Here is a 13473-nt window from a genome sequence, read left to right on the forward strand (position 1 = left end):
AGATGCTGATGTTATCTGACTCATAGAAATCTGGATCGTGTTGGCCAGATTTCTCTTGAGTTGAGCCAAATTTAAGAAATTGTAGATTACTACACATTTTAAGGAGATGGGAATACCAGACCATTTTACCTGTCTCCTGAGAAACCTGTATGCGGGTCAAGAAGCAACAGTTAGAACCCTGGATGGAACAACTGATTGGTTCAAGATAGAAAGGAGTTTGACAGGGCTGCCTGCTGTCACCCTGTTTGTTTAATCTGTATGCTGAGCACGTCATGAACAAAATGCCGAGCTGGATGAGTTATAAGCTGCAATCAAGATAGGTGAGAGAAACGTAAACAACCTCAGACATATGGATGACACCACCTTAATGGCTGAAAGCAAAGAAGAACTAAAGAGCCTCTTGATAAAGGGTGAAGGAAGAGAGTGAAAGAGCTGGCTTAAAACTAAATATTAAAAAAAAACTAATATCATGACTTCCAGCCCTATTACTTCATGGCAAATAGAAGGGAAAAGGTGGAAGTAGTGACAGACTTCCTCTTCTTGGGCCCAAAAATCACTGCAGATGGTGACTGCAGCCATGAAATCAGAAGACATTTGCTTCTTGGCAGGAAAGCATGACAAACCTAGACAATGTGTTTAAAAGCAGAGACATTATTCTGCCGACAAAGGTCTTTGGTCTTCCCAGTGGTCACATATGGTTGTGACAGCTGGACCATAAAGGAGGAGGAGCACCGAAGAACTGATGCCTTCAAACGATGGTGCTGGAGAAGACTCCTGAGCGTTGCTGGGACAGCAAGGAGATCAAACCAGTCAATCTTAAGGGAAATCAACCCTGAGTACTTGTTGGAAGGACTGATGCTGAAGCTGAAACTGTAGCATTTTGGTCATCTGATGCAAACTGCTGACTCATTGGAAAAGTCCCTGATGCTGGAAAAGATTGAGGGCAGAAGGAGAATAGGATAGGCGTCAGAGGATGAAATGGCTGGATGGCATCACCGATGCAATAAACATGAATTTGGGCAAACTTCAGGAGATCGTGAGGGACAGGGAGGCCTGGCGTGCTGCAGTCCATGGGGTCACAAAGAGTCGGACACTACTGGGCGACTGAACAACAGCAGCACCTTTTAAGAGGGTAAAATGTGTCTTGCAAATGGGAGATTGGAACTGGGCTATAAGCTTAAAGCAGGGAACTAGGACCATGTGTCTAAACAGTTAAACTAGATCTGAAATAACTTCACCTGACACTGTTGGTGTTCTTGTGTAAAAAGAACATCTGTAAAAAAAAATGGAAATAGTAACCATATGCTATGTGTGGATATGGTGTCTGGAATAGAGCTGTACTCATGTGGGGGCAAAGCCCCAGTCTTCCCCATTTAAATCTTGCTCTGAAGCTATGCACCTTTGAAACACCATAGTCTTGAGCAACCATGAAATAATATGGCAATAAAGCAGATTTTTTATCAGTTGAACTGTGAGCAAGACAGAAAGTAAAGAGTTTACAAAGGATAAAACTCCCACATACAGAGGACTTGCAAGTAAGTGTTTTAGAGTATGTAAGGAAATGTATTGCTATAAGAGAGAGTGGATACATTAAATAGGGTATATCTGGGAAAATAACACAATCCCCAAAAAGAACTTAGAATATTTAAGAATTGCAAATGAAACAGTAACTCACAATGAGAACAGAAGTAAGACTAGGCAGAATGATAAAGGGTCCTTTCCAAGGCTTATTGGTGAAACTGAAAAGTTGGTGAAACTGAAAGTAAACTCTTCAGTGGATTAAGTTGACATAGCAGAATTGAGAATTAGTGAATCAAAACTCTCAAATGAGAAAGTCTGGATGAGCAAATCATCTAGAATATAAAATAAAAAGATAGAAATTGACAGTTTGAATGTCTGTCATTAAAAAATCTACGAACAGTAGATGCTGGAGAGGGTATGGAGGAAAGGAAATGCTCCTGTGTGTGCTGTTGGTGGGAATGTGAATTGGTACAGCCACTATGGAAAACAGTATGGAGGTTCCGTAAAAAACTCAAAACAGAGCTACCATATGACTCAACAACCCCACTCCTGGGCATATATCCAGAAAAAACAAAAACTCTAATTCAAAAAGATACATGCACCCATATGTTCATCGCAGCACTAGATAAAGATTTACTCAGCCATAAAAAAGAATGAATTAATGCTATTTACAGCAACATGGATGGACCTAAAGATTATCATACTAAGTGAAGTAAGTCAGAAAGAAATACCATATGATGTTACTCATACACTGTGAATTCGCTCAGTCATGTCCGACTCTTTGCAACCCCATGGACTGTAGCCTACCAGGCTTCTCCGTCCATGGGATTTTTCAGGCAAGAGTACTGGAGTGGGTTGCCATTTCCTTCTCCAAGGGATCTTCCCGACCCAGGGATTGAACCCAGGTCTCCTACATTGTAGGCAGACGCTTTACCCTCTGAGCCACCAGGGAAATAAGATACAAATGAACTTATTTACAAAACAGAAGCAAACTCACAGACATGGAAAACAAACTTATGGTTACCAAAGTAGAAAGAGACTAGGTGGGGGAGATAAATTAGGAGTTTGGGATTAGCAGGTACAAGTGATTATATACGAAGTAGATACCAACAAGGACCTACTGTATAGCACAGGAAGCTATATTCAATATCCTGTAGTAGACCATAATGGAAAAACAATGAAAAAGAATAGATAGAGCTACAGCTTAACACTTTGTTATATACCAAGAACTACTACAACATTGTAAATCAATTATACTTCAATAAAAAATAATTTTTAAAAAGATAGAGGTTAAAAATATGAAAGAGAAGTTAAGAAACATGGAAAACAGACTGAGTAAGGAGTTTCCAGAGGTAAGAATAGTAGGTATCAGGGAAGAGATATTCCTTAAAGTTTGACAATATGCTGGATTTGGAGAGTGACGTGGGTCTTTAGATTGAAAAAGCCCACCAATTCTTTGGAGGATAAACAAAACAAAAATTTCCACTTCTAGGTCTGGTGAGTTGTAGATCAAGCACACACACACATACTCATTCTTGCAATTAGAAAAAAGCAGATTACCTATGAAAAAACTGGGAATCAGATTATCAGCTCATGTATCAGAACCTGTAACTGACAGCCGTGTACAGTGTAGTGATGGGCTGTGTCGCGTGACCTGTAGAGTTGGTTTACAGTGTTTTGTTGGTTTCTACCATACCGCAAGGTGAATGTCATACATATACATATGGCTACTCATTTCCAGATTCTTTGCCCATATCGTTATTTACAGAATATTGAGAAGAGTTCCCTGGGCTATTGGGTACGTCCTTATTAGTTATCTATTTTATATAGTAGTGTGTCTATGTCAATCCCAGTCTTCCAATTTATCCCCCTCACCCCATTTTCTCCCCTGGTAACTGTGTTTGTTTTCTCCATCTGTGACTCTATTTCTATTTTTATGGTACTTGATTTGTATACATTTAATAGAGGTAAAAGAGAAAAAAGGAAAATTTTAAAGATAATTTTTAGCATACATTATCAGCCTGTAGTGGCACTGCATTTGTTCATGGATTAGCATCAAATGCATAAGACTGTATGCTCAAAATTGTGTAAAAGCATGTAGAATTTCAAAAGAAACAGTAGGTAAAATCTACTTTTTAAAGAGCTTAATTACATATTAGGAAAGGCAACTAAGGCTTTATGGGATAATAAAAGGACTTTATATTAACTCTCACTGTCCTTTATTTGGTGAGAGAAGTTCAGTGCAAAACTAGAAGCTTTTTCACTCCTGTGATTCCTTTAAGTGAGCATGCATTCCAGTCTCTCGGAAAGCTCCTCCTTATTTCACGGTTGTGGTTGCTCCTCTTCTAGCTAGGGCATACTACCCCTGAGTGGCTTCCTGGGGGAAGGGAACCTGAAAGCTCCATTTGTCTTTTTTGCTTACCTTTGTCCTAACTCCATAGCTCCTGCGTCTGAGCCTCTGGAGTTGGAGCTTAAGGGAGAGATGGAGTGGTAGTGTTGTGTTAGTTGCTCAGTCGTGTCTGACTCTGTGACACCATGAACTGTAGGTCTCCAGCCTCCTCTATCCGTGGAATTCTCCAGGCAAGAATATTGGAGTGAGTCGCCATGCCCTCCTCCAAGGGATCTTCCTGACCCAGGGATCAAACCCATGTCTCCTGCACTGCAGGCAGATTCTTACCATCTGAACCACCAGGGAAGCCCTATGGGGAGATAAGGGGAACAGAAATGTTCCTACTTGCTGGTACTGTTAATAAAGTACCTTTCTATTGCCTGGTCTTGACAGATTTTTGAAACTGACTTTCTTTTGAAATGTCTTGGCTTCTTTGGACATCTCTTGTTGCTGCATCTCTTTCCTATGGTTCTAGCTTACTTTCTCCAAAGACTCTAGAATTCTAGAAATAATGTTCAGTTTCTCCAGTGTTGAGCTCTGTTTACCCTTTGGGGTAGCCCTCCTAGGTAGAACCTAAGCCAGCCCTCCACTGGGACTCTCACTTTCAAATTTCCCAGATGGTTACTGAGAAACTCGAACATTTAAAAAATCTGATTAATATCTGGGAGTTGAGGCTGACTCTGATGCAACAGTAAATCTCCGTCATCCTAGCTCAGCATTATCGGTATCAGGAGTGGGAGTCAGATTCCAGTCTGTCATGTCCTTTTATCTGTGAGGAACAATCAGTCTTTCCAAGATGTTCCATTAAAACTCCTTTCTCTTCATTTGAAGCAGAAGAGGAAACACACTGGTTCACATCTTGGATTTTATTTTTTCTATTGATAGCCTAATAAGTTAGCCTTTTACTAGTTCATGGACACTAGCAGAAGCCATGAGGCTCATGGTTTAGAGGCAGTGGACTTTATTATTCACAGCATAGCAAGTAACAAGACTACTGAGTTTGCATTAGTTCCTGTAAACCCCAGTGGGGGTGATGGAGAGGGTCTTAAGTGGATGCCTGCACAAATAATAGATCACATTACAGGAGAGAAACAGAAGTTGGAGAATCCACTGTTTTTATATTAATAGTAAGGAGTAAGTAAACCTACTCTTTATCCCAGAGGGTGACATTCCCAGACAGAATATAAATAATATTACTATATCGTTGTTTTGACTTTTATATTGTTTCTGACTTTGATAAATATAAGTTTAAAAAGTGAGTATTTTTAAGTTCTTCAGTGGATATAAGAAAAAAAATCATAGGTTGCTTCTTTATCTCATCAATAAGCTCTCTTACTACTTGGGATAGTTTTTCTCTAAGTGAAATGATTAGGGACATTTCTTGTTTCTGATCAAATAGTGATTAACAGATATTGTTGGGGTCTTTCTTTTTTCAGTAAGAAAAATAAAAGTTTCCTCATAATCATTACTAAGAGTATAACTGCCCTAATGTTCTGTTAACTTTTGCTATTTAAAAAGAATTGTTTTATCATACCATAGTAGAGGAAAATAATTGCAGTAATATTTTCTCTGGACCTAAAAGACAACATTCTGAAGAATTTTTATTTAATTATATGGTAAAACCTTAAAAGCACAAATACTCATCCAGTAAGTAAATTCTGAGTTCAAATTAAATTGAATTGTAAAGATGTCATATTTTCATTATTTAAAATTGGACCAATAAGAATGGTGTTTAGGGTCATCAAACTGCTTATTGAAAAAGAAATATATCAGTAAGTTAGTATGTAGTCAGTTAATTGCTACATCAAATTTTTGTTCATCTTTACTGCAATTTCACATCTTGCAATATCTCTAACATTAAGAAAGGAAGTTACTTTTTAAAGTGGTTGCGATTATGAGCCAATACATAGCGAGGTATTAGTGGTTATTTGTGAACTCTAATGTAGTACTACTTTCAGCAGCACTGGTAGCTAATAGAAAGAGGTTAGGGACTAAAGGCTAACGGACTGGGTCTGCCATTTATTAGTTGTGTTACCTTGGGAAAGATACTTTACTTTTTAAAGTGCTTCCTCATCTGTAAAGCGGTTACAGTATATCCGTGCAGTCTAGTAGTTTTATGAACTTTTTTCTCAATGTTAGTCTAATATTATTGTCAGCATTCCTCTATTGGCAAATATACCTTATTGGTAAATAAATTTCTGTATCAAAAACTAAAGTGTCCCAAAGCTAGCTATGTCTGTGGAGATAAATCTGTATATGGAAATATCTATTTCTTTGTTCTGGGGTGGGGGCTTCTGTGAGTCTGCACGTGGCCATCATGTGTACCGGTGATGTGTGTGCAGGTGACAGCTCTCTATTCATATGCGTGTGCTTACACGTCTGTGTGTTCTTTGTATATGCAGTTTGTACACACATATGCCTATGTGTGTGCATTTGGGTATCAGAGGACTGAATAGCCCTGTCCCACTGTCGTCCACCAGGCTCCTCTGTCCATGGAATTCTCCGGGCAAGAATACTGGAGTGGGCTGTCATTCCCTTCTCCCTTCCAGACTGTCTTCCTGACCCAGGGATCCAACCTGGGTCTCCTTCATTGCAGGCAGATTCTTTACCATCTGAGCTACCAGGGAAGCCCCAGTTATTTCATTAGCATTTGTCTTTTGGAAAATGAAAGAAAAAAGTAAAACAGCATGATTTGCTCAAATTTATGTTAAGTAAAAGTTTTAAATTTTATTTTAGTATTATAGTAGGTACTGTTGCACTTTAAATTCCTTTGAACACTGTCAAAGGATATAGTATGTAAACTGTTTTCATACTGCAGAACCTTTCTTTTGAGACACTGATCTTTGTAAGCACTCAAGTTTGTCACGTATTCTCTTTTTTCTTATAAAAGGGAATAACAGCTTGAGATTTACAACTTCTCAAGCTATATTTTCAGGAAATTTTGTTGGATTAATAACTTTAGTAATTGTTTTTGGTCTTTTAACAGCTCAGCTGTTGTCATTTGTATGTTTTCCTATTTATATGTCTGTCTTACTTTTTGTAAGATTCTTTCTCTCCTTGTGAGTTATTTATTTGATTCTTCAGGCAATATAGAATAGTGATTAAGAGAGCAAACTCTGGAATTCCACTTCCCTAAGTTCATGTACTTGTTTCACCACTTAACTGAATGGCTTTCAACAAACTAACCTTCCCGCCCCTCAGTTTCCTCACCTCTAAAGTGAGGATAATAATAGCATTTATCTCATATGTTTTTATTGAGAAATGAATGAGAACAAAATAGAAAATATTTCATTTTATAATAATATAAATACGAGTGGCAAAGTGCCGTTTTCCTAGTGTTAATCTAGCTCTCATCTCATTTTTTCCTTTGGATCTTGCTTCCGTTCCTACTGCATCTACTTAGTCTGGTTAAGATTTCTCAATTCCCTGCCTACTATAGAATAGAATTCATTCTGAGAAATATCACCCTCTGTCCCTTCCTTTTCAGTACCTGAGGCAAAAATAATCGACTAGTATTTTGAGGCTTAGAGTTTAGGGTTTTTGTTTTTTTTTTAAGTGTTAACAATATGGGAGAACTATCAGGACAAAAATTACAAATAAACAAGGGTGATATGACCAGGTTTCCAAAAATGTACAGTAAAATGTGTTCCCAGTTCTTAGATTTTAAGTGGGACCAGTCTCCGATTTTTCTCTAATTCCACAAATATTTTAGTCATTTCTTAGTGAATATTTATGATAATTCATCTCCCTACAATTATTATTTCTTCTTTGTGACCTCGGGGTTCTTATTCCCTTTTTAAAATGTCAGAGTATATGTGCTTAAGATCCCTTTCATGTTTAGAGAATGCTCCTCTCTTCTTCCCTCTTAATTTTAAGTTTTATTGAGGTATAATTGACATATAACATCATACGAGTTTACGGTATATGCAGCATAATTTGATATATGTATATATTGTAAAGTGAATACCACAAGAAGGTTAGTAAACACATCCATCACCTCATAATTTTATAATTTTTGTATGTGTAGATAGGAACTTTTAAGATCTATCCTCATAGAAACTGTCAAATATACAATAGAGTGTTATTAACTACAGTCACTATGCTATCCATTACACCCCAAAATTTACTCATCTTATAACTGGATGCTTGTACACTTTGACCATTCTCACCCATTTTCTGCCCCTGGCAACCACGAAGCTGTTCTCTGAGTTGTTTTTTGTTGTTGTTGTTGATTTTCAGATTCCATATATAAGTGAGCTCTTACAGTATTTAACTTTCTTTGTCTGACTTATTTCACTTAGTATAATCCCCTCAAGGTCCATTCTTAATTTTTTCTTAAGCATTGCTAATGAATATTTAGAAACACAAGTAAGATTCATCTATAGTTTAAGAAATCCAGTTAGTATAACTCAGGGTTCCCTTTATAAAGGAAGGTTGTATGCGAGTTTCACTGTAGTAACCAGGGTGAATCGGAGAAGGCAATGGCACCCCACTCCAGTACTCTTGCCTGGAAAATCCCATGGACGGAGGAGCCTGGAAGGCTGCAGTCTATGGGGTCCCTGAGGGTCAGACACGACTTCACTTTCACTTTTCACTTTCATGCACTGGAGAAGGAAATGGCAACCCACTCCAGTGTTCTTGCCTGGAGAATCCCAGGGACGGGGGAGCCTGGTGGGCTGCCGTCTCTGCGGTCGCACAGAGTCAGACACGACTGAAGCGACTTAGCAGCAGCAACCAGGGTGAATAGACTCACTGAAGTGAGAACCAAGAGCTTTGTGCGATACATTGGAACGTGAGATTGACTAGAGAGGGTGCCTTAGGCAGGAGGGTGTGTATGACTAGATCGGAAATTACAACTTCCTCAGCCCCTTCCTGGGGCTTCCCTGGTAGCTCAGATGGTAAAGAATCTGCCTGCAGCGCAGGAGACTTGGGTTCAATCCCTGGGTCGGGACGATCCCCTGGAGAAGGGAATGGCAGCTCACTACAGTATTTGTGCCTGGAGAATTCCATGGACAGAAGAGCCTGGCGGGCTACAGTCTATGGGGTTGCAAATAGTAGGACACAACTGAGTAACTAACACACACATCGGCGCCTTCCTCCCAGAGATAGCTTTGTGTCTACTAGTACTGAGGTTAGGGAGAAGAGATGACTTTGGATAACCATGGGCTCTTGAGCATCCAAGGGAGAAAAGAAGGAGAATTCTAAGTGAAAGTATGGAAGGCAAGAATATTTGCAGTTGTTATATACATAAGCCACTCTTCTGAATGTCGTGTAAGGAAACACGGGAATCTCTTATATTCTGAAGCAAAGGAAGATTTATTATACCCTGCTTTCATTCTACATGGTTCCTGAGTAAGAGTTGTAATGTTTTGATTATATATCTAGTAAGATGGGCTTTCCTTTTACTCTAATCTCTAATTTGTAAACAAAAGCATAACTATATTATAATCCAGAGATAAACAGTATTATGTGGAAACTATAAGGTTGCATAGTCTAAGTTGGTATTCCAAGCAAACTAGGGTGTGTATCATATTAAAGAGTGGTATGTTAAAGAAAAAAACTTCTGGTTTATTATGATATCTCAAAGCCCTTTAAAAAGAGAGTGATTAGGATTGATCAGTTTTCAGATTATTTTTATTTATTTTTTTAAAGATTATTTTAAAAATGAAAAAGTACACACTGCTTTGATTAATCTGTAAGCATTACGGGCTCTTTTCTACAAGCTCTTTAAAAAGCTAGTTTTGAACACCACTGCTGCTAAGTCACTTCAGTCGTGTCTGACTCTGTGCGACCCCATAGACAGCAGCCCACCAGGCTCCCCCGTCCCTGGGATTCTCCGGGCAGGAACACTGGAGTGGGTTGCCATTTCCTTCTCCAGTGCATGAAAGTGACAAGTGAAAGTGAAGTCGCTCAGTCATGTCTGACTCTTCATGACCCCATGAATTGCATCCTACCAGGCTCCTCCGTCCATGGGATTTTCCAGGCAAGAGTACTGGAGTGGGGTGCCATTGCCTTCTCCGTGAAATACCACTAAAACATCATTAATACTCAGAAAACACTTAATTTTTTACCCCTGTCCTAATGAAATAACTTGTACAATTTGAAATTCTATTTATGTTTTATCATAGTCTGGCTTGATTTATAATGATTACCAACTAATTTTGATTCCTTTTCTCATGAAAATTAATATTCTCTGGAAGAAAATGATGTCATTTCAACAGAGAGCAAGGAACACAAATATTAACACAGATTATCTCATTTGTATACCTTTGTAAGGAAATTGTATGTGATGTCCTTAAAGCTACAAAGAGTTTCAAAACACTAGAGGAGACTAAGGATCTTACTTAAAAGGAAAAATATAGATTTTCTTTTAGGTTCTCTATTTTCTTCCATGCTGCTTCTCTTCTGTTTGCCACAGGTAAAAATAAATTTTCCCAGCAACCCATATGCTTTTCCCCTTGAGCATTTATAGGCTTTAATAGCAACTGTCTATTTTGCTTTTTATTGCCATGGTTATTCAAGGTAAGCATTTTGCTAACATCTCTTTGAGAAAATCAATATATTTTACAGACTTTACTTTGTATTGGCACTTTGCCTTGTAAGTAACATAAAATTGGGCTCATTGTAGGTGTTCAAGGAGTACCTACTAATTGATTCATGTCATCATCTACAAGGAAAATATTAAGTAACTTGCCCCAAATTGCTAATGATTCCCTTTGAAAATGCTCAAGTTTTCCTCCTGGTCTGGCACAGTTTAAGACGATTGTATAGCACCTAAAATATATTAATAGTTTGATGAATTCCAAGCCATATTATAGAAATGACTTTTCTCTTAAGCCTTGGAGTATTACTGTTCCGCTTAGGAAAATACCTAAGTTACATTTGTTTTTAAATGTATGTCACTATAGCCAAGTGTCTGTCAGTGAATAAGTGGATAAAGAAGATGTGGCATATATATTCAGCAATGAGGAAGAAGGAAATCCTGCCTTTTGTAAACAATATAGATGAACCTTGAGGGCATTATGCTAAGTGAAGTAAATCAGTTAGAGAAAGACAAATATGGTATGGTATCACTTCATTGTGATACCAGAGAAGAAAAGCCAAACTCAAAGAAACTGAGGGTTGAGTGGTGGTTGCTAGTGACTGAAGGGTAAAGGAGATGGGGAGTAGCCACAGGGTGCACACTTTCAGTTACAAGATGGATGAGTTCTGGGGACCTAAAGTATAGAATTTGGATTACGGTTAGTAATAGTGTTATTACTTCAAAGCTGCTAAGAGAATAAATCTCAAGTTATGTAATGGGGTAGAGCTATTATGCTGTAGTAGCATCATTCTGCAGTATACAATAGCAGGAAATCAACATGCTGTACACCTTAACTTCCACAATGCTACATGTCACTTACATCTCAAAAAAGCTGGAAAATAAAAATTTTGTGACTAAAAGTAATATATAGTAAGATGTTAAATTCAAGTGACTAATGCTAAATAAATGCCATAAGGATTTACACCATGGGATTTTGTTTTTTTTTTTTAATGTTCAGAAATTAGTATACCAGATCAATTTTGTTTGTATAAGATGGGAACTTAGAAACTAATGTGATCCCTATATATTAAGAGATTGGGCTTGACTTTAATCAGTAGGCATATGAAATACTAGTTTTACACCTTAGAAAAAGTGCTTAGAAGGGAAAATGTCTCTGGTGTTACAAAGGTAAAATATGAAATAATCTGGGGAAATTTAGTCAATGTATTTACCAACAACGCTATTTAAATTGTATAAGTGAAGCATTTGTAGCACATATTCTTACTTTCAGTGGTTTCAACTATCAAAAATTGGAGAATAAATCATTGTAATGAAATATCTCTTGAGATCTTTGATAAAATTTTTATTTTTTAATATCCAAACTTAAAAAAATAAATGCTTAAAGCTTGATATTCACTTTTGTTCTCTTCTTCCTTCTCTTTCCCTCTCCCCAAAGCAGATTGCCAAACTGAGGCAGCAACTACAACGTAGTAAACAGAGCAGTCGGCACAGCAAGGAGAAAGATCGTCAGTCACCTCTCCATGGCAACCATATAGCCATCAGTCACACTCAGGTAGGCTCACAACTCGCTGTGCATTGGAATAATTCCTTTCAAAGGGTTCATTGTAAGGAAGAATCCATCCTTTTAGGATTAAAAAAAAAATTAATGTACATCTCTAACTTGAAATCAATTATAGTGTTTTTTTATAAAAAAATGTTTGTTTTTGTTTTAGCCATATGTATAATCTTTTAATAATAGACATAACAGAGTGTAATGGTCTCAAGGATGATTTATACTGTCCTGGACTGAAATCCTAGTTCATTCACTAACTAAGCAACTCTGGGCATTTTCTTGTTTAATCTTCTAATAGTACCTTAACCCATCTATCTCTGTGTCGCTTTGTATATTTTACCCCACTTTACTTATGAAGAAATTGAGAATTAGTGTTTTTGTCCCCCCACCCTGCCAAACTTGTACTAGTAGATCCTATGGAACAAAATTTAGGAAATGATATTCTAAATTTACTTACAAATATTAATGTAAATTTTAGTAAATCAAATATAGTAATATAGCAGAAGCAACCCAAGTTGCATATCAAAAAAATTTTTAATTAGGGGTTTTTCACAAATCTAGTAAGGATGATTCAGCATTAGGAAATGCATTGTTAGTTCATTGCATTAGAAAGTCACAGCAGATGCTGAATAACACTTGATAAAAACTCAGTATCCATATGTGTTAAAAACTTATTTTAAAATAGGATACTTCCTAATGTAACTACCTGCAAATATGGTGAGATCCTAACAGTAAAATACTGAAAGTATTTCTGTTAAAAATAAAAGTTAAGTCATAGATGTCTGTAATTATTGATGTTATTTGCTAGTAGTTTAGAGGTTCTAGACAGAGCAGTAAGAAAAAGGAATGTTATCACTATTTGTGATATTGTTGTATATTTAGAAAATTAAAGTGAATTTGTTAAAACTGTTAAAACTAATGATAAGATGAAATGGAAAATACTGGCAATACCAAGTGTGATGAGGGTGTGAAACAAGCCTGACAACTACACATTGCTGGTGGGAACACAAAACGGTACAGCTACTGTGGAAAGAAGTGTGGCAGTTTCTGAAGAAGCTAACACACACTGACCATACAGCTCAGGAATTCTACTTTTTGGTATCTGTTCATGAGAAATAAAACATAATGTCTACACAGAGACATCTATATCAATGTTCATGGCAGCAGCATTTATAAACTCAAAATATGGAAAGCAGCAAATATCCATGAATTGGTGAATAGATAAACAGCACTTCATACATCCATACAGTGTAATACTATTCAGCAGTAAAAAGAAGGAACTGATGGTATTTATGACAACTTGGCTGAATCTCAAAACATCATGCCAGTTAAAGAAGTCAGAAGCAAAAGGCTACATTACCTTACATCTTCAAAAAGGCAAAATGTTGCCTTTTTGAAAAGTATTAGAAAAGCTGACTGTAGAGAAGCCCTAGAGACATTTTTTTGAATGACAGAAGTTTCTAAAGT

The 13473-nt window shown here is 37.2% G+C and overlaps 1 protein-coding gene and 1 long non-coding RNA gene across 3 annotated transcripts in view; one reads left to right on the top strand and one right to left on the bottom strand.

Annotated features, from left to right (window-relative positions):
• GLCCI1 (glucocorticoid induced 1) overlaps positions 1 to 13473 on the top strand; it is a 107727-nt gene that overhangs the window by 65778 nt on the left and 28476 nt on the right. Inside the window, exon 4 of one of the 2 annotated variants that reach the window (XM_006058671.4) lies at positions 11890 to 12006. In XM_006058671.4, the coding sequence (XP_006058733.4) occupies positions 11890 to 12006 (117 nt within the window). The remainder of the gene's footprint in view (positions 1 to 11889; positions 12007 to 13473) is intronic. The other variant, XM_025290893.3, reaches the window with a different exon arrangement.
• Positions 11784 to 13473, bottom strand: part of LOC123334658 — a 56759-nt gene continuing 55069 nt past the window's right edge. The window contains exon 4 of the long non-coding RNA XR_006552662.2: positions 11784 to 12075. This is a non-coding gene — a long non-coding RNA (uncharacterized LOC123334658). The remainder of the gene's footprint in view (positions 12076 to 13473) is intronic.

Source organism: Bubalus bubalis, chromosome 8 (assembly GCF_019923935.1).
Source record: "Bubalus bubalis isolate 160015118507 breed Murrah chromosome 8, NDDB_SH_1, whole genome shotgun sequence".
Classification (NCBI taxonomy): Eukaryota; Metazoa; Chordata; class Mammalia; order Artiodactyla; family Bovidae; genus Bubalus; species Bubalus bubalis.